This window comes from Rousettus aegyptiacus, unplaced genomic scaffold (genome assembly GCF_014176215.1).
Source record: "Rousettus aegyptiacus isolate mRouAeg1 unplaced genomic scaffold, mRouAeg1.p scaffold_m13_p_16, whole genome shotgun sequence".
Classification (NCBI taxonomy): Eukaryota; Metazoa; Chordata; class Mammalia; order Chiroptera; family Pteropodidae; genus Rousettus; species Rousettus aegyptiacus.
In genome coordinates, this window is record NW_023416291.1 from 14,744,530 (window position 1) to 14,763,496 (window position 18,967).

The following is an 18,967-nucleotide window of genomic DNA, read 5'->3' on the forward strand; positions in this document are numbered from 1 at the left end:
GGCACATAAAGGATTCAAGAACTTTTATATTTAACCAAATAGTAAAAGAAATCCAATTTCATGAAATCTTTCATACAAACAACATCACAACGAACACATTTACTTACCAAAAAACTTCCAAAGGCTGAATTAAATATTGCAGCTGCCTACAAAGAAAATAAATGGGGGGAAAAAAACTCACTGAAAGTGAATAGGAAAACAAAAAGCAAAGATTATCATTCCCCCATTCCCTGCTATTTAAAACCCTAAAACATTGACTCTATAAAGCAAAGTTAGTCACTGCAGACAAAAATTGCCAGTGGCCTGTAGTTTACTAAGACAGATGAGCTGTAGCTTAGGAATTCATAAATAATGGGTCTCAAAAGCAAGCCGAAAAGGCTTGCCATGAGATTCCCTGAATCTATTTGACTGTACCAAAGAATCACCACCAATCGTAAATTGAAACCTTGTTGTTATTGATTTTGCTACTAGAGTTAAAACAATCAGAGGTTGATTTATTCATAAAAAATTTCATATTGCTGGGAAAGAAAAATAAGAATTGTTAAACAAACATTAACTACTCTCTAACAGGGAGCATAAGTCCTATGAACTATATCCACAAAGGTGAGGTCGAGGTTCCCATACAACATATGGTAGAATTATGAACAATGCTGTTAAGACTGTGGAAGTTATCACTATTCCATTCATTCTAGGATAGAAACAAGAAAGAAAAACCTCTATTTGGTGTTAAAAATTCAAAGAAGAAATATTTGACTTTGTGCTTACCTAAATATCCAAGGAATACACAGTAGATGTACTATATCACTTAACGTTAAGTCAATCACTGTATTCCATGAAGCTACACCTGAATCCTAAAGGCTTCACATTATTCGAAAAAGATAGAAACTTGCATAACATCCAGTTTGATGAAAGAAAAGGAGAGAGAAAGAAAAAATAATAATAATAATAAAAGGCAAAAGGAGGGGTAGAGAAAAACTACTGACATCTCCTGTAGATCCAGAGCAGGATTAAATTAATCGTCGTGGACATTAGCAGCCACGTTGTAGGAAGGAGAAGATGTCAGCTTAGCAAGTTTGAATAAAGTCCAAAGCCAACCTAAGAGCTGTAGCTGAAACGCCTTCTGCTCCAGAAGAGGATGCAGCGAGAGTGCATGGGTAATGAGATCCTTGGCTCCAGAGAGCTTAGCTCTCCTATTCAGGTTCATAATTAATTCAAAGCTTTGATAATTTCATTAGAGTTCTCCTTTGCTGCCCCCATCAATAAAAGATGGCACTGGACCACAGCTCCTGTGTGGCATGAACACAGGCACAGGTGCAGGCCAGGAAAACCTTTGCTTCCTGACAGGGACAATGGCATATGGTGTTCCATGTTGTACAGGGAGCAGTGGAAAAAAAAAAAAAAAAAAAGATTTGGCTACTGAAACGTTACAGATGACAACTGTAAACTACGACAACGTATTTAGCACCTCTTCCTGGAATTCCATTATGGGCGATTCAGGAAAAAGTTTCATGTGCGGAGAACAAGAAATAAAACAGGATACCTAAATGAGCGGTGGGTGGCAAGATCAACCAGGAACACTGCCTTCCTTTCCACAGAAATGCACCTTCCCCACAAACAACTTCATTTCTAGACTCTCTTTTGTGTGTAAAATGGATCAATCTTTCTTTTTAATAAAGGAATGAGGTCTTTCCCTCTTGAGCTCCTCTCTTCAAAATGTTTCTTTCCTGTGCTGTTCACTAGCCTTACACTAAATAAATAATGGTTCTACCTAGCATTTAAAAAAAAAAAATGGATCATTGAAAGTAAAAGGACTCAGAAGGCAAAGTGAAACAAACATTGACTAGTACTTGTCAGATCAAATTGTTATACTCACACTCCATCCAGTTTTCTCTTTTAACCAAAACAGACACAATATGCTTCACATAGACTAGCTGTGTTCTTGCATTTATAAAATGACAATGATAACACTGATGGAGTATCTTAGGTACCCAAAGATGCTGCAGACCAACTTATTCTTAGTTGTTTTTCCTGACAAAGGTGATGGATCTGAACTCACTCACATTATCACTTCATTATCCTATGCAGAGAGCTCGGGCAATCATTGGTGAAATGGCTAAGAAACCATGTAAAATCAGACACTCGAACCAAGAATCTAGGGCTCGATACCAATAGATAATTAAACTAACAGTTGGTTCAATTCTGAATTTGTAGCATGTGAAGAAATGTTTTTCAGAGTTCCAAAAAGTGATGATAAATATTTAGAAAGAATTTAATTGATATGTAAGAAACAGGTATGTCTTCTGATTTAATGAGAAATTCCCAGCTCCTTAGCATGACGTACAAGCCCTTCATGAACAGGTTTTTGTCTGAGGAGAGATCTCATTTCCTGCCTCAAATTTTATAGTCTGACGACACTCAACTACCTGTGGTTTCACGAACTCATCATTCTGTTTCTTACCTCTTTGGTGCTTGGCCTGGAACACCCCTTTCCCTTCCTCTGCCGTTGATCTTAGCAACTCAGCTTGGGCATTGTCCTTCCAAGAAGCTTTTAATTACCTCCTCCAACACACACACACACACACACACACACACACACACACACAACTTCTAGGTGGACTCGGTGTCCCCATGCCTGCTGCCACAACATCCTGAGCATACTTCTGTCGTGGCACTTGTCACACTATTGAAATGACCCATCTCACGTGCCTTCCTGCCCTATTCAAGTCTTCTAAGGAAGAAATCTGATGAAGCTCATCTTATGTACTTACATGTTTGTTATGACTATAATTTTTGTTATTATGATAGTTACATGAATGTTTAACATAAATAATTTACCACTATTATAGAGCAACAGAGTTAAATAAAATCTAGAATTACCAAGGAGTACTCTACAGCCATTAAAAAAGGATGATCTGCCTATACTGATATGAAAGCAAGCTGATACATGAAGTGAAAAAGCAAGTTTCAAAACAGCGTGTATAATTCTTTCAACATGTTTTTTTTCCCCACTATCAACCAATTCTGAGACAAGCTGCATGTCCCATGAGTCAACTCAATTCTGCCAAATGTCTACCTGACACTAGCGTCAGATCCCACTGGTTAAGGGCTCAGTCCCATAAGACAGACCCCATTTCAGATGTCAATCCAAGCTGTCACCTGTGCTTCTGACCCACTGGCTACAAATCGAAGGTTCCTACAACCCCATGCTTGAGTTTGATTAATTTGCAGGAGCGGCTCACAAAACTTAGGAAACCACTTTACTCACTAGATTGCTGATTTATTTTAAACACACATGCGCGCGTGCACACCACACACACATGCACAACTCGGGAACAGCCAAATGGGAGAGATGCACGGGGCAAGGCATGGGGACAGGGCACAGAGCATCCACGTCCTCTCCAGTGTGCCACTCTCTCAATGCCTCCGCGTGTTCACCGGCCCAGAAGCTCTCTGCACCCTTCCTTCTGGGGTTTCATGGCGGCTTCATCGCACAGGCATGATTTAATCAATCATGTTCCATCTGTCCTGTCTGGGTTTTTGTTTTTAACATGTTACTTTTCTATATTTCACAATGGTTAGCTGGCCAGGGAGATGTTCAGCCATTTATCATTTCCATTTTGAATCCTGTTGCTGTTAAAAATGTAATAAATATTTTATTTTAAAATAAAATTAAGATTTCAATCACTTTGCATGCTAGCGATAGCTCTTGCTGGCTGCCTGATGAGCTGGAGGTTGAACGCCCTCTGGCTCATCTCACTGAGCTGGGGGATCAGAAGCCATGGGATGAACCCAGGGCATCTTTCAGGAGTATCTGTAGTGTGTGAATATTTGATTTTGAAAATAAACCTCAAACCCACTATTATTTTTGTATTAAAACAAACATAGCTACGGAGAATACAAACCTCATGTACTGAGATCAAACATAAGCCTCCAAAGACAATTCGTTCTCACAGTAGGACCCCTCGGGTCACACAGCAGACTCCTGCAGGGTGTGGGCTCCCTCCCCCTGCCTGCTGGAGGCTCACCGGAGAGAGTCCACTGATTTTTAAATACAGGATTTCATTTGTTATCTCTTTTGCCAAAAACAATTTGCCTATTCCCCATCTACCATGCTCCATTTTACAAGAATGATCCATCACAGCAAGAATTTGTTCTAATTTGGACAAGAGTATATCCTCAGTGCATTTGACAGCACCTGGCTCATGGTAGACACTCGATAAACATTATTTAATCAAAGAATAAGTGAATGAATGAATGAATGAATGAATGAAAGAATACTTCTGTGCTAACTGCATATCCTGGACAGTAATGCTTTCATTACTGACTCATGAATCCCATCTGCAAAGTGTGTGCATATCTTGGTGTGATCACATTGGTGTGATCAATGCTAACTGAAAAAAATAGTTCACGTTAAGGTAGTTTTTTTAATACTAAGTAGATTGGCTTCCTTCATATTACATATTTTTAGATTAATATATTGCTTTTCAGTATCAGTCCCATTTTGCCCAATAGATAGTATTTTACTAAAGTTTCATTACATATTATACAGCTTGTCTTTATTAAATTATTTTGGAAAATTGAGCAAGTTTAGTAATAAATTAATTTCTTCATAAGCTACTTGAAATGATTTGAAATAAAAGGTGAATTAAAAAAAAACAAACAAACGCTGACAAGAGGACAGAGGGTTCTCTACCAAAAGCAAGCTCTTGTATTGCTGAATGTCTTTAAACGTAATCCAGTTCTACTTTACAGTACATCCCAAATCTTTGCCATTCATAACCGCTGTGCACTGACCATGTTTCATGCTACGTAATCCGTTTTTTAAATGACGGCACTTCACACACATGAACGTTGCTGGGTCCTACCCAAGTGTTCTCGTATAACACCATATCTAAAATGTTTGGAATGCTGATACAACGTTCCTCCAAATAAAAAATAAAATAAAGTTCATTGTTTATACTGAGTATGAATAATCTATTCCAAGTTAATTTAGGAAACTTTCAGTTTTCACAGTTGTGTACCCAGCTTCCCAGTTAACATATACAGAAATATTTACCGAAATGTTAAAATGGGACATTTATGGTTGGTTGTCTCAGGCTTTCTGGTAATGCTCCAAGCTAAGGAGAACGTGTGACAAGTATCCCACTATTCTACAGTAAAATGCCACACATGTCAATGCAGTACTTATAAAAAGACATGAAAACTAGGTCGGGGACCATTTCACATGCAGGCTGTATAAGAGAAGAATGTAAAGGCTAGAGGAGCTTGATAAAAGAAAACTTTTAGGCGTAGAAGCTCTTTGACTTTATCTTCCTCCTCTAGGGAAGAAAGCTGACCTGTCCACCACAACTCTCAAGATGGAGATGGGAGCAACACATACCAAAGAACCAACAGTGGGGACAGGAGGAACTGCAGGAAAGCAGGAAGGCATTGCTGCGCACGCTGGATGTTTACCAAGGGCAGAACGCGCCCACTGGGCTGCCGCAGGAGCAGAGCGCTGTGACAGCTCTCGGGAGCATCACGCTGCGCTGCCTAGAACCGGGGTCGGTCGGGGGTAAAGAGGGCGTGTCAGTGGACCAGGGACAGGTACTTGCTTCCTGACTAGAAACAGCAAAGGTGGGGAGGCTGCCCAGAACAGACCACGGTGCGGTCAGGGAACCGGGCTAAGTACACGCCCACTGTGTTTGGGGGCAAAGTTCTGTCAATTCCATGTGGGCCGAGTAAACCTTTCCAAAGACTGCCACCGCATTTGATTCATCTCGAGACCCAAAATAGCAGCCTTCCAGAGCAAAGACACTCCAGCAATAAGAGGCTGAAGGGACAGGTTTAGGGCCAGGGGTGAGATGCACTCCGAAGAATCCCTCCCCTAAGCTGTCCAGCCAAAGGAGAGAGCATGTGTGTGGACTCTGAGCTATGACAGAGGGTCCCGAGGGCCAGATTACAACAGCACCAACAAGAAAAGACTCTGTCTCACTGTTCCTAGTAGACCTGTGCTACTCGCCCTGACTCTAAAGAGGCCAGTGTAGAGAGGAAGAAAAGATTTAAAATAATAATAATAGTGAAGCAGATCGTGCCCTCTTCTCCACTGGTCCTGCCCGCCCTGTTTTTCTCATACGTGTACATATTCATTAAGGAAAAAGGTATAATTTTCTGTGTTTTAAAAACACAGGTTAGGCCTAAGATGGGAAAGAAGAGAATTTGAAGTTTCAAACTAGACTGCCCTGGATTACTTATTATCAAAGAGTTAATCCTCATTACTAAACATATGACTATTTCTGTAATTAAAAATGACCAGAAAACCGTGAGATCTGCCAGAGATGCTGTCAGAGGAGAGGGTAGGAGCGGGGAACAAGAGTATGCGAGATGGCGTCTCCTGCAATACAAGACCCTCAAATTCTCACCACTCAGTAACCAAATTATAATAACAACGCGACGTTTTAAATGTATAGTTGAGCTAAAACAAAGAAACAAAAATCCAGGTACTAGATGTGTAGCAGTTAGTCACGGCCAGAGTAGTAAAGCATGCACGTGACGCTGCTCTCTCCCGGAAATGCCGAGTCTGGCCCACGAGGCAAGAAGCAGCGAGGGCTTCGGTCTGCAGACCAGACGGTGAGAACAGGAACTGAGACAAACTGGGACACCCACGGCAGGCAGAGCAGAACCCGGAAGGGCTGTCCCCTCTGCGAGAGCAGCTCGGACATTCTACTTACTAAGTCAAGAGAGCAACATAAGGCCTGCATCAGCGTGGGCACAGGGATGAACTTACACTATCCCGGTGATTCAAGAATCCCAAACTAACGATCAATTCAAGGGAAGCATAAACGGATGAAAGGCCAGTGGAATTCCTGGGGCCTTGAAGGAAGCAAATGCAACACATTTCTTTGGGGTCACTTCAATAATTCAGACCAAAATGGATTCTCAGATCTAACAACCCCCCACTGAACAGAAGTTTATAATTAAAAAAAAGAATTACAATGTGAGAAGGCTATACCATTCTAAAGCAGGTAAGAAAGGAGGAGTAACTGAATCTTTCTCAATATACTAAAGAAGAAAATGCCAGACAAATTAAAGAGCCAGGTTTGGAAGGCAAAACTAAAAGCTTTAGAAGAACTTACAAGACGATCTTTATGCCTTCAGAAAAGGAAACAACTTTTTAAATAAGAAGCAAAAAGTACACATGCAAAAGGAAAAGCCAGCGTTGCCATGCAACAGAGCTCTGGCCAATGGGATATAGTACAAACTGATGCAGGCTTGGGGGTGGGGGGAGAGGGGTATGGGGGTTACTTTCTGGCCCTGCCCTTCTTCCCTTCTTTCTGCCTAGAGTGGTAACTGCTGTCTTGCAACCAGAAGAGAAAGACCAAAAGCAATGCAGACACAGCCACTCTAGTATCGCGTCACAGAACAAATGCCAGCAGCCCCTCTCTCCAGGCATCTTGGTAAATGAGAAAAACAAGTCCCTTCTTGTTCTAGCTACTTTTCATTGAGTTTTGATCACCTGAAGCCTAACTGATACATCATATTCCATGACAAGGGAGAAAATAATAAAGGGCTAATCAGGCGGGGTAGATAAATCGAAAGTGCTTCCTCTAAGAAATAAATCTGAGTAGGCATATTAAGGTTTATCTAGCACTTCTCTTATTCCCATTGCACATGGCATAACGTATGAAAAAATAAGGAAAGGAACATTGGCCATTGGTGCCGATTGCTGGAGACCCAAGCTACATCGTCTTACTATAGAAAAGTTCCTCAACTATGTGAATTTATATCACTCCAGCCTCTGATCCACAAGGACAATTGGCCTTAATATTTATTTCCTTTATGAGCATAAGTTCAGTTTGGAAGAAAACATAAAGACATCAATGACTGAATTCTAATTCTTGGGCTTCAATTAAATATGGAAACACAAAATATTTTCTTTTTTACTTGTGAGTTACTTTGTGAAGTGCTATAGAAAGACAATATTTAAAAAAAATTAGGAAAAGTTTATTCTATTTGTTTTAAAAGTCAATTATAATTATTCAGCTTTCAGCACCAATGGCTAGGACATTTTAATATTGACTACTTAATTACCTCTATTTTCACTGGATAAATATCATAACAAGTAAAATTTGAGTTATACATTTCTTTATTACATGTAAGTGCTATTGAACCACACCAAAGAAAAGTAAATATATAGGACCTCAGTTAAAATGAGAATTTATACACCATGCTCAACATTAAAGGGGTACTCTTCATTTAATTCCATTATTTTATGTTACATATTATTTAAGCAGCAATAGCTAAAAAGTAAAATATTGTTTCGAAATCATTGTAAAATATTTCATCTCAACAAATAAATCTAAATGAAAGCTATAGTACTACTACAAGGCATCCATCAATTTAAAAAAAGATTAATTTTAGAACATGGACCATTATATTCACCATCTTAATATCACTCTAACCATTTATTTTAAAAACATTACACGGATGAACAGAAATTCATATCGATACAAGTTAAGAGTAAATAATATCCGAGTGCTTTTCTGAGGGTAAGTTACATTTCTTGCCTATTTCTGCGGGCCCATTTCTTGATACCAATGGAAAAAAATTATTTAATATCTTTAATCTTGAAGTAAATGGGGGGGGGGTGGCTATTCTTGTTTATAACTATTCATCTCAATTCAGGCAAGGAAAAATATATTCAAGTTACTGTTTCTGGGTGCTAAATTGAATCAGGTGTCCTCTCCTCTTAAGAAAATTAAGTTGCTTTGGTGCAAGAGTGTTTTAATGAGAACAGAGCCTGCCGACAGTGATAAATGGGAATGACACCAGAGAGAGCATGTAAGCAGGACAATGTGTGCATGTTACAGTCTTACAGCCCATTTTTCACTGACTATTCTGAATGACTTCGCTGTTTCTTAAGGGGCCTATTAATCTCAAATTTAGTTATTACACAACGTTTATTTGAACATATATTCTGCAGATGATGACAGTTAATAAAGGAAATCTTTCACAAGCTGTATTTTTACATATTGTTCCAACTACAGCTCCAAGTCATTTGATGGTATTGATGGAATAACCTACATTGTGCTGAGGTTTTTTTAAAAAGGCACATATATTCAGATTCCTTTCTAAGCACATGGGACCCTTAAATAACTGTTAAAATGCCTACAAAAAAAATCCTACTACGAAATAGTAGAAGGACATCTTAACTGTACAATGAAAATTGTTTAATGTGAAAACTGACCCTTTTAAGACAAACTGGATACCTTTTAAGACTTTTAAAGCTTTGGTACATAATGTGAAATGCTTCTTGCATACCAATCTACATTTTCACAATATGCATGGAGGAGGGGAGGGAAGGCAAAATCAATTTTCATGAGGTGCAAAAAGAATCAAGTAACATGGCTGCTTTGATTTTTCTCCTTGGTATGCTTTTTTGGATAAAATGCCATGAACTTAAAATAGTGGTGATCTTGTATTTCTTATTCTGGTAGCACACTTAAAGGCTTACCAGACTCATTTTAACATTTTCCTAAAAACATATTTATCAACTCAAATAACATCATCAATTCAGATTGTGGCTCTTGCTCGAGGAGAAATTTGTTACTTTAAATAATATAACTGGTTCTTAATAACAAAACTTATTAGCAGGCAATTTTTATACTAGTTCAAGATTTTTAAATATGCCTCATAATTGAGATGAATATAAGCTTAAACACCTTCCATTGCATTTTCATGAAATCTATCTTTGAAGGTATTCAGTTTCAATGAAATCGGAATTTTCAAGTGGAAGGGGCCCTTAGATACTACAACAAGCCCTTTATAACTGCAGAAATAGAAGTCGAGAGAGATGAAGGATTTTTCTAAAGGTCATATTGACGAGTGGCAAAGCCAGAATTGAACTCATCTCCAGACATTCCTTGTACCCGCTCTATTATACCCACACTGCCTATTTGACATCTTATTTTTAACATATATGTGTGGATACATAATACAAAAAGGGCAAATACCAAAACAATAATAGTGGTGTGTTGGGTAATGGGATTATGGATATTTTTTTCATGTGTGCTTATTTTCAAGGTTTTTATGCTGATTATGTATTTATTAGGAAAAACCCATATAATCGATGTTATATGTTAAGCACAACAAACATTTTAGAGGTTCTCTCTTTAAACTTTAGGCAAACTGTGAACAATGCTGTGCACATATTAGGTACTCAATCAGTGTCAGACCAAAAATTGAATGGAGTTGAAGATAATGCCAGGAGGTATTTACCTAAATAGTCTTACTTGTTATACTAACACTGAATATTCAGAGGAACAAACTGTGGGCGTAAGTAGGAATATCCTGTATTAAACTGAAAATACATATTATTTATTTATTAATAGATTATTAAGAACTTGTGACTATCTATGGTGCATAAAATATTACACACTAGTTGACATTGGGTCTTTTTTAAAATGCTAATTTCTCAATATCCCTAAAGTTTAATTGTTTTCAATCTTTTGGGTTTCCTACGTCCTGCCAAAAAGGAATAAAACAAATATTCCTTTAATCATTCATTCATTCTTTCAATACACATTCATAAGCAATTTATTCAGCTAAGCACTGAGAATAGAAAAATAAATGCCATAGAGTACCAGCTCAGAGTATAGGGATAGAAGACAGACATCATAATGGCTATAACACGACGTCAAAGGGATCAAAGAGCTATGAAAGCACAGAAATTAACCATTAAAATTTCCTTTAAAATGGTCATTCTCAATACCTACTAGTGATATACAGCAAGCCCTTCTCTGATCAATTAACGGAAGCTGTTTAATGCCAACACGTGAACTAAGCTCTCCGCACATCAAGAGAGAAATTGGCCAAGAATTCCCCTAACACTTTTTTTAGAAGGTCATCCACAAAACATAAGTGACAACTTGTGTCAAACCAACTAATGTGTCTTACAAATTTTAGACTCTAGCTACCTAACTCTGTTATTTCTGCTCTTTTCCATCCATTAGGTCTGGGAATCTCAGAGCTTCTTGAGAGGGCAATGGATCAATCCCTCAGCAATCACTCTCTCATCAGCTTTTCATTAGCAATAAAATAGCTTTCCTACCATCTTCTGGGAAATAACTTACCATAGATCCACAGAACTGCAACAGACTTCTGCAGATCATCTAATCAAGGCATTTTTCCTCAAAAAGGAGTACACCGAAATCAGTAACAAATGGAACCAACCCATCCTATTCTTTATGACTTCAGGATCTGAGACTACATAATCTCTTTTAGAATTCTAGATTTAAAATCTATATTTTAAATCACATTTTTCGCCAGCAAGTCCTTTCCTTTTTTGAAGTAACGTTTCATTGAGGTCATCTTTTTATGTTCGGTCCCCTCAGAAAATTTAAAAAGAGCTGCGTAATTGCTGTTAGAGGTAGTATGCTAGTAAATGTTTAACAACTGGCTCTCGGGGTGAAGGGAGGACACCAGTTTGTAATATTTGCTGATTTTTGTTCTGTAAATACTCCCACAAGTTCAATCTGCAACCACGAATACCAAGATGAGAAGAGATGGCATAATTCCAAAGATTAAAAAAAAAAAGTTAGAAAAAGAAGGGCAAATTAAACAAAAAACGAGCACAGCAAGGAAATTAAAGATATAAGCAGAAACTAATGAAATCAAATCCAGAAAGACAACAGAGATCAATGAAATCAAAAGCTGGTTCCATAGAAGGAAAAAAATCAATAAAACTGATACACCTTTAAAACAGGGAGTGGTCAACTTTTTCTGTAAAAGGTCACTGTTCCATTTCAACTCAATTGGTCTAACACCAACTGAACAGACTGCAATACAGTTCTGATCACCTGGAGTTGGCACAAACCCCAGAAGTTAAAAGGCTCAGTCCCCTACAAGACTGCTCTCACTTCAGACATCAGCTGTTATTCAGGAGTCCCCAGGCCACCAACACTTTGCCAAATGGCTACAATTTGGGGGTACCCATGACCTCCTGTGGTTTGATAATTCAATAGGTCAGCTTACTGAACTCACTGAAAGTGCTATACTTAATCTACAGTTTTATCATAAGGGATACACATAGAGCGAGGTCCGGGGCTTCCACACCGTCCCTGTGGAGTCAGAGCACGTCTCTCTCCCAGCACATCAACGTGTCCACTAACCAGGAAGTGTCACTGAGCTTCAGTGTCCAGAGTGTTTCATTGGGGTCTCATTATGTAGGAATAACTGATAACGTCATTGGCCATATGACTGAACTCAATCTCCAGCTCCCTCTCTTTCCCAAGAGAATAAGTGGATAAAGTGCCAACCATCCCTCCAATCGCATTGTTGGCCTTTACGGTGACTAGCCCCAGACTGAAGTTATCTAGATGCCCATCAAGAGCCACTTCATTAGCATAACAAAGACATTCTTATCACTCAGGGAATTCCAAGGATTTTTGAAGGTCTGTGCCAAGAACCTGGGACAGAGACTAGATATACTTTTTATTATATCACAGTAATATATTAAATTATTTTAGGCTTTGTAGCCCGTATAGTTACAGATTCTTAACTCTGTTGTTGTACCACAAAAGCAGCCATAGAAAATATATAATATATTGAGTGTGGTCATGTTCCAATAAAATTTTATCTATGGATACTAAAATTTGACTTTCGTTTAATTTTTATACATCATGACATTTTATGCTTTTGATTTTTTTCTAACCATTAGAAAAATGTAAAAACCATCCTTAACTCACTTACTATACAAAACCATGCAGCAGGCCTGATTTAGGCTGCAAGCCACAGTCTACCCCTCTCTACTCTAGGAGAAAAAGAGAAGATAGAAATCACCAATATCAAGGTTAAAAGAGGTGACATCTTGAGATTTTTCAGATATTTAAAAAATGAGAATATTGTAAACAACCTTATGTCCCCAAATTTGACAATGTAGATGAAATGGACAAATTTCTTCAAACATACAACCTACCAAAGCTCTCTCAAGAAAAAAATAGATAACCTAAATAGCCCATTGAATGTGTGGTTAAAAACTTTTCCACAAAGAACTCTCCAGGATCAGATGTGAGATAATAGAATCCAATAATATACAAAAAGGATAATACATCATGACCAAGTGGGGTTTATTCCAGTAATACAAAGTTGATTTAAGATTTGAAAACCAATCAAGGCAATTCATCTTATCAACAGATTTTTTTCTTTTACACCAACTCCTGACCTCTTGCCTGGCCTCGTCTCCCAGGTAACTGTGTACAACCTAAAAGCAGTAATCAAAAATGCCAATATGCGAAATGTCGGAGGAGATGCAATAGGACTCGGTGGAGTGTGCCACTCAAGCGTTGAAGAAATACAATATAGAGAAGAACATTGCGGCCCATATTAAGAAGGAGTTTGACAAGAAGTACAACCCCACCTGGCACTGCATCGTGGGAAGGAACTTCCGTAGTTACGTGACACATGAAACCAAACACTTCATCTACTTCTACCTGGGCCAGGTAGCCATTCTTCTGTTCAAATCTGGTTAAAAGCATGAACTGTGCTACACACCCAGTGATCCATCCAAAAACAAGGACTGTAACCTAAATTCCAAATACCAGAGACTGAAATCTTCAGCCTTGCCTAAAGGAACACTTTGATCTTGAACCTTTGTGTTGTTTTCTGTAGGGCATTCTCTGTACTCATTTGCAGTGGTTATAAAACAATTAGTAAAACATAGTTTTTTTAAAAAAAAAAAAAAAGATCATTTCAATAGGTGGAGAAAAAGTATTTGCCAAAATTCCACATATATTCATACTAAAAACTCTCAGAAAACTAGAATTGATAAGAATTCCCTCCATCTGATAATGAGTATCTTTATCAAAACTGAACAGATTTCATCATATTTAGTGGGGGAAGATTGAGTGCTTTCCCCCTAAAATCAGGAACAAGGTAAAAATGTCTATTCTTCCTACTACTTCTATCCAACAGTGGCCTAAAAGTCCTAGACATACAATAATGCAAGAAAAAGAAAAAGGCATACATACTGGCAAAGTAGAAATAAACCTATTTATTCACAAATTATATAATTTTAGGAACTCTTCCACCCTCCCCCCAAAACTACGAGAAATAATGAGTTTAGTAATGTTGAAGAATATAAGATCTTTGCATAAAAAATCAATGCATTTATATATACTAGCAAGGAAAAACCTGAAATTGAAATTAATAAAAATATCACTTATAAAAGCATATCAAAAACATGAAATATTTGAAAGAAAAATGTAAAGTCCTAAGTAAAGAGACATATAAATTAGAATACTATAGTATGCAGATGTCAAATCACTCCAGATTAATTCATAAATTTAATGTAATCCCAATCAAAATCTCTGCAAGTTTTTTCACAGAAAATCACAAGATGACTAAAATTTATTTGGAAATTTTTTTCTTAAAAAAAAACCAAAAAAACAAAGCTGGAAGACTCAAACGAGAATTACTACTTAATCTCAACACTTGATATAAAGCTACCGTAATCAAGACAGTGTGCTATTGGCTTAAAGAGAGATATATAGATCAATGAAACAGAATAGAAAGTCCAGAAATGAATCTATATATATGGTAAATTGATTTGTGACAAGTGCTACAGTAATTCAATGGAGAAAGAATTATCTTTTTAAGTGGTAACTGATAATCTATATGCAATTAAAAATACTACAAAACGTAAGTTGGAATGAATCAGACCTAAATGTAAAAGCTAAATATATAAAACTTCTAGAAGAGAATATAAAGAAAATTGTAACTTTGGGTTAGGACAACATTTCTCAGATAGGATTCAAAAATCATAACTTAAAAAAATAATAAATTGGATTTCAACATAATTTAAAACTTCTTTCCTTCAAAAACATTATTAAGAAAATGAAAAAACAAGCCACAAACTGGGAGAATATATTTGTAAATCATATCTAATAAAGAACTTCTATAGAGAATAGAAAAATTTAATAAGTTCTTACAACTAAATAATAAGATAATTAAACTAAAAAGTAGACTAAAGATTTGAACAGACATCACTAAAGAACAGATATGGATGGCAAATCGACATCATTAGTTGTTAGAGAAATGCATAAAATCTGAGAAACAACTATGGACCTGCTAAAACTTTAAAAGAAACTGACAGTTAGCTCAGTGCTGGTGCGGATGTGGACCAAACAGAACTCTCATACATTGCTAGAATGGATCCAAAACGATACAGCCAATGTGGAAAAATAACTTAGCAGTTTTTTCTTTTAAAGTTATACATGGACTTATCATGTGACCCAACCATCCCAGCACTGGGTATTTACTCAAAGGACAGGTATGTTCACACAAAGACTTGTACTCAAATGCTCAGAGCAGCTTTATTTGTAACAGCCCCAAATTGGAAACTACCCAAATGTCCTTCAACTGGTGAATGGATAAATGCATTGTGATACATCCAATGGAATACTATTCGGCAATTAAAAGGAATGAACTACTGATAGGTTCAATAATATGGATGACTCTCAAAAGCATTATGCTAAGTAAGCGTAGCCAGACACAAAAGCTTATGTACTATATGATTCTACTGATAAAATATTCTGGAAAAGGCAAAACTATACAGATTCAGATCGCTAGCTATCAGGGATTGCAGGTAGGTGAAGGGAAAAGAGGCATGAAAGCAATGTTCTATATTTTGATTATGGTGGTGTTTACATACATTATATATTTTCCAAAACTATATACATGAAAAGGGTGAATTTTACTATCTGTAAATTTCGCATCCATTAACCTAACTTTTAAAATTTATAAAATTTTTGATTTATTGTTGATAGCCATTCTGACAGGTGTGAGGTTATATCTCATTCTGGTTTTAATTTGCATGTCTCTGATGATCAGTGACCTTGAGCACCTTTTCATATGTCTATTGGCCATCTGTATTTCTTCTTTGGAGAAATATCTGTTCAGGTCTTCTACCATTTTTTAATTGGATTGTCTGTTTTTTTGTTGTTGTTGAGCTGTATGAGTTCTCACACCTGTCAGAATGGCTATCATCAATAAATCAAAGAACAAGTGTTGGCGAGGATGTGGAGAAAAGGGAACTCTCATACACTGCTGGTGGGATTGCAAATTGGTACAGTCACTATGGAAAACAATCTGGAGGTTTCTCAAAAAATTAAAAATGGATCTACCTTTTGACCCAGCAATTGTATCTTTCTTTTCCAAAGAAAACTAAAACAATAATTTGTAAAGAAGTATGCATCCCAATGTTCATGGCAGCTCTATTCACAATAGCCAAGATATGGAAGCAACGTAAATGCCCATCAACTGACAATTGGATAAAGAAGTTATGGTTCATATATACAATGGAATATTACTCAGCCATTAAAAAAATGAAATCCTACCATTTGCAACAACATGAATGGACCTAGAGGTTATGCTGAGTAGGTCAGAGAAAGAGAAATACCATATGATTTCACTTATATGCAGAATCTAAAAAGCAAAAAGAACAAACTAATCAAAAACAGACTCACAAATATAGAGGACAATCAGGTGACAGCCAGAGGGGAGGGAGGCTGGGGGGCTGGGAGAAAGGGGCGAGGGGTGAAAGAAGTACAAATTAGTAGTTGATAGATGGTCATGGGGAGGGGGAGCTGCCATCGGGAAGGCAGTCAGCACTAATGTACTGTCTAGGAGGGGAGCCGGCGGAGAGAAAGAGCAATTAGGGGGATCATTTTATAAAGTATACATATGTCTAACAAATGTACTGCATACTAATAATAATATAAAATATAAAATATAATAAAATAAAATAAAATTTATAAAATTTTAATAATGAACAAAGAAAAATATAATTGCATGACAGTATGCTTAAGTGTTTTCATATTTACTTTGTTTTGAGCCTTACGCAGAAAATGCCAATAAATATTAATAAAATTTTACCTAATAAAACATAAATTAATCAAATCTGCAGAATTACTATTACTACGTACTACCTCTGAAAGCTTCAGCTTCAGAGCTCTGCTTATAATTTATAAAAATGTCTTTTCAAGTCACCATTTTCAACAGTAACATAATGAGGATAAAGACTCTAAGGCCTTATTTGACATTCAAAAAAGATAACTTCGTTTTATGCTCATTTAAAGATGATAAAAATTTCATGTCCAATAAACTGTTTTAATTTAAAATCAGAGGCACCTGTGAAATACTAGAAACAGCATTGATAACAAAAATCAAATAGCTGTTTCAAAACAAGTTGGTCACATACTCGGCTCTGAAAACTTTATTTTATTAAATAGGAATAAACAATATCCATTCATAAAAATTTTTTGAGGATTAAATGAGAAGGCAAATATAAAACTCCTTGAACAACACGGGTTTGAATTGTGTAGGTCTGCTTACAGTGGATATTTTTTTTCAATAAATGCTGTGAAAGTATTTTCTCTTCCTTATGATTATCTTAACATTTTCTTCTCTTGTTGACTTCATTGTAAGAATATAGTATATAATACCTATAACATACAAAATATGTGTTAATCAACTGTTTATTTTATTGGTGAGGCTTCTGGCCAATGGTAGGCTATCAGTAGTTAAGTTTTGGGAGAGTCGAAAGTTATACATGGATTTCTGACTGCAGGGAGTGGGGGTGGGGTCCGGGTCCCCAGGCCCCACGTTGTTCAAGGGTCAACTGTACAACTTCTCACTCTCCAAGACTCTGAAGAGGCCAGGTTTCACATGGAAACAACAGACATCATGGCAGGAGAAGGTTCACTAATGAGCTGATCATTTCTAAAATGATTCTCAAGAAGACATTTTCCCTTCCCACACTCATACTCCGACCATTATTTCACAAAACCTACCTCTGTACTCCAGCTTTAGTTACTCTCACTAATTGTATAGTATTTTAAACACCTGACAATACACAGCAAGTAGAATGTAAATAATTTGCTAAATATAAATGTTAGTCCTAAGGACGATGCAGGATTTCATTAAGTTAATGAAATCAGAACAAAGACAATGAATGACAAGTAGTAAGAAAAAAAATAATTGATAAGATAGGTGCTTGAAAGGAGAATAATCAGAATTCTTTTTAAATAAGAACACCTGTGAAAATTAATGAAGTCTAAATTCTTTTTGTAAATTTATTTCCTTATGACTGTGTTGAAAAAACAAATAAGTGGGAAGGTCGTAACGTTGTGTCATCATACAATTTTCCTGAGAAAATTACAATGATCTCTCGCCCTCCAAAATAACATGGGATTCTTTCCTCATTCTCTTTAAGAATTAGTGAATAGTTAGAATGTAACCTAAATTTTATTAAATGAGTTATAAAATAAGCTTATTTTCATGATTTAGTTTTGTCCTTACAAAATAAAAACGAATTAAATTTTTCAGTAATTATTACTAGAAGCTAATTCTCTTTTTTAGAGTTAACTGACTTGCAGTGAGTGTTCTTTTTTTTTCACTTTATTAGTATCAAGTATACAGTACACTGGTTAGACATCGTTTATAAAATAATCCCTCTGATTACTCTATCACTCATTGGCTCCACACACAGCCATTACAATTAAGTGAGCTTTCTATTGCAGCATTTGTCATTAATTAAAGTGAATTTTCTATTTTTTATTCTGGTTGCTCAAATATTTATAAAGGGCAGAAAAGAGCAATTCTTTTTGTTCCCTATAAAAGCATAGCTGAGGTTAAAAAAAAGTTTGAACGTGTTAGAGTCAGCAGAATGTAATTAAAATTTTCTACAAATAATAGAGCAACACAGGAAGACACATTAGAAACCATCTTCCTAATTCCCTAATTTCACAAATAGAGACCAGACAGAAGTTCACCATGGAAAGTGACTTGCTCACGATCACACAGTTTCTGGCAGTGTCTGAGTCAGGAATTCAAGGAAGAGCTCCCAAACACTCCTTCCCTAGGCTGTTAATCTTTATTTGACTCTAATATACCTTGTAGATAAGATATATGCAAATATAAAAAAAAATAC

General features: G+C 36.6%; 1 protein-coding gene across 1 annotated transcript in view; it reads right to left on the reverse strand.

Moving 5' to 3' along the window:
- The window catches only part of SLC10A7 (solute carrier family 10 member 7), a 194,520-nt gene that overhangs the window by 128,613 nt on the left and 46,940 nt on the right, over positions 1-18,967 (reverse strand). The window contains exon 5 of the mRNA XM_016158894.2: positions 108-146. Within this exon, the coding sequence (XP_016014380.1) occupies positions 108-146 (39 nt within the window). The remainder of the gene's footprint in view (positions 1-107; positions 147-18,967) is intronic.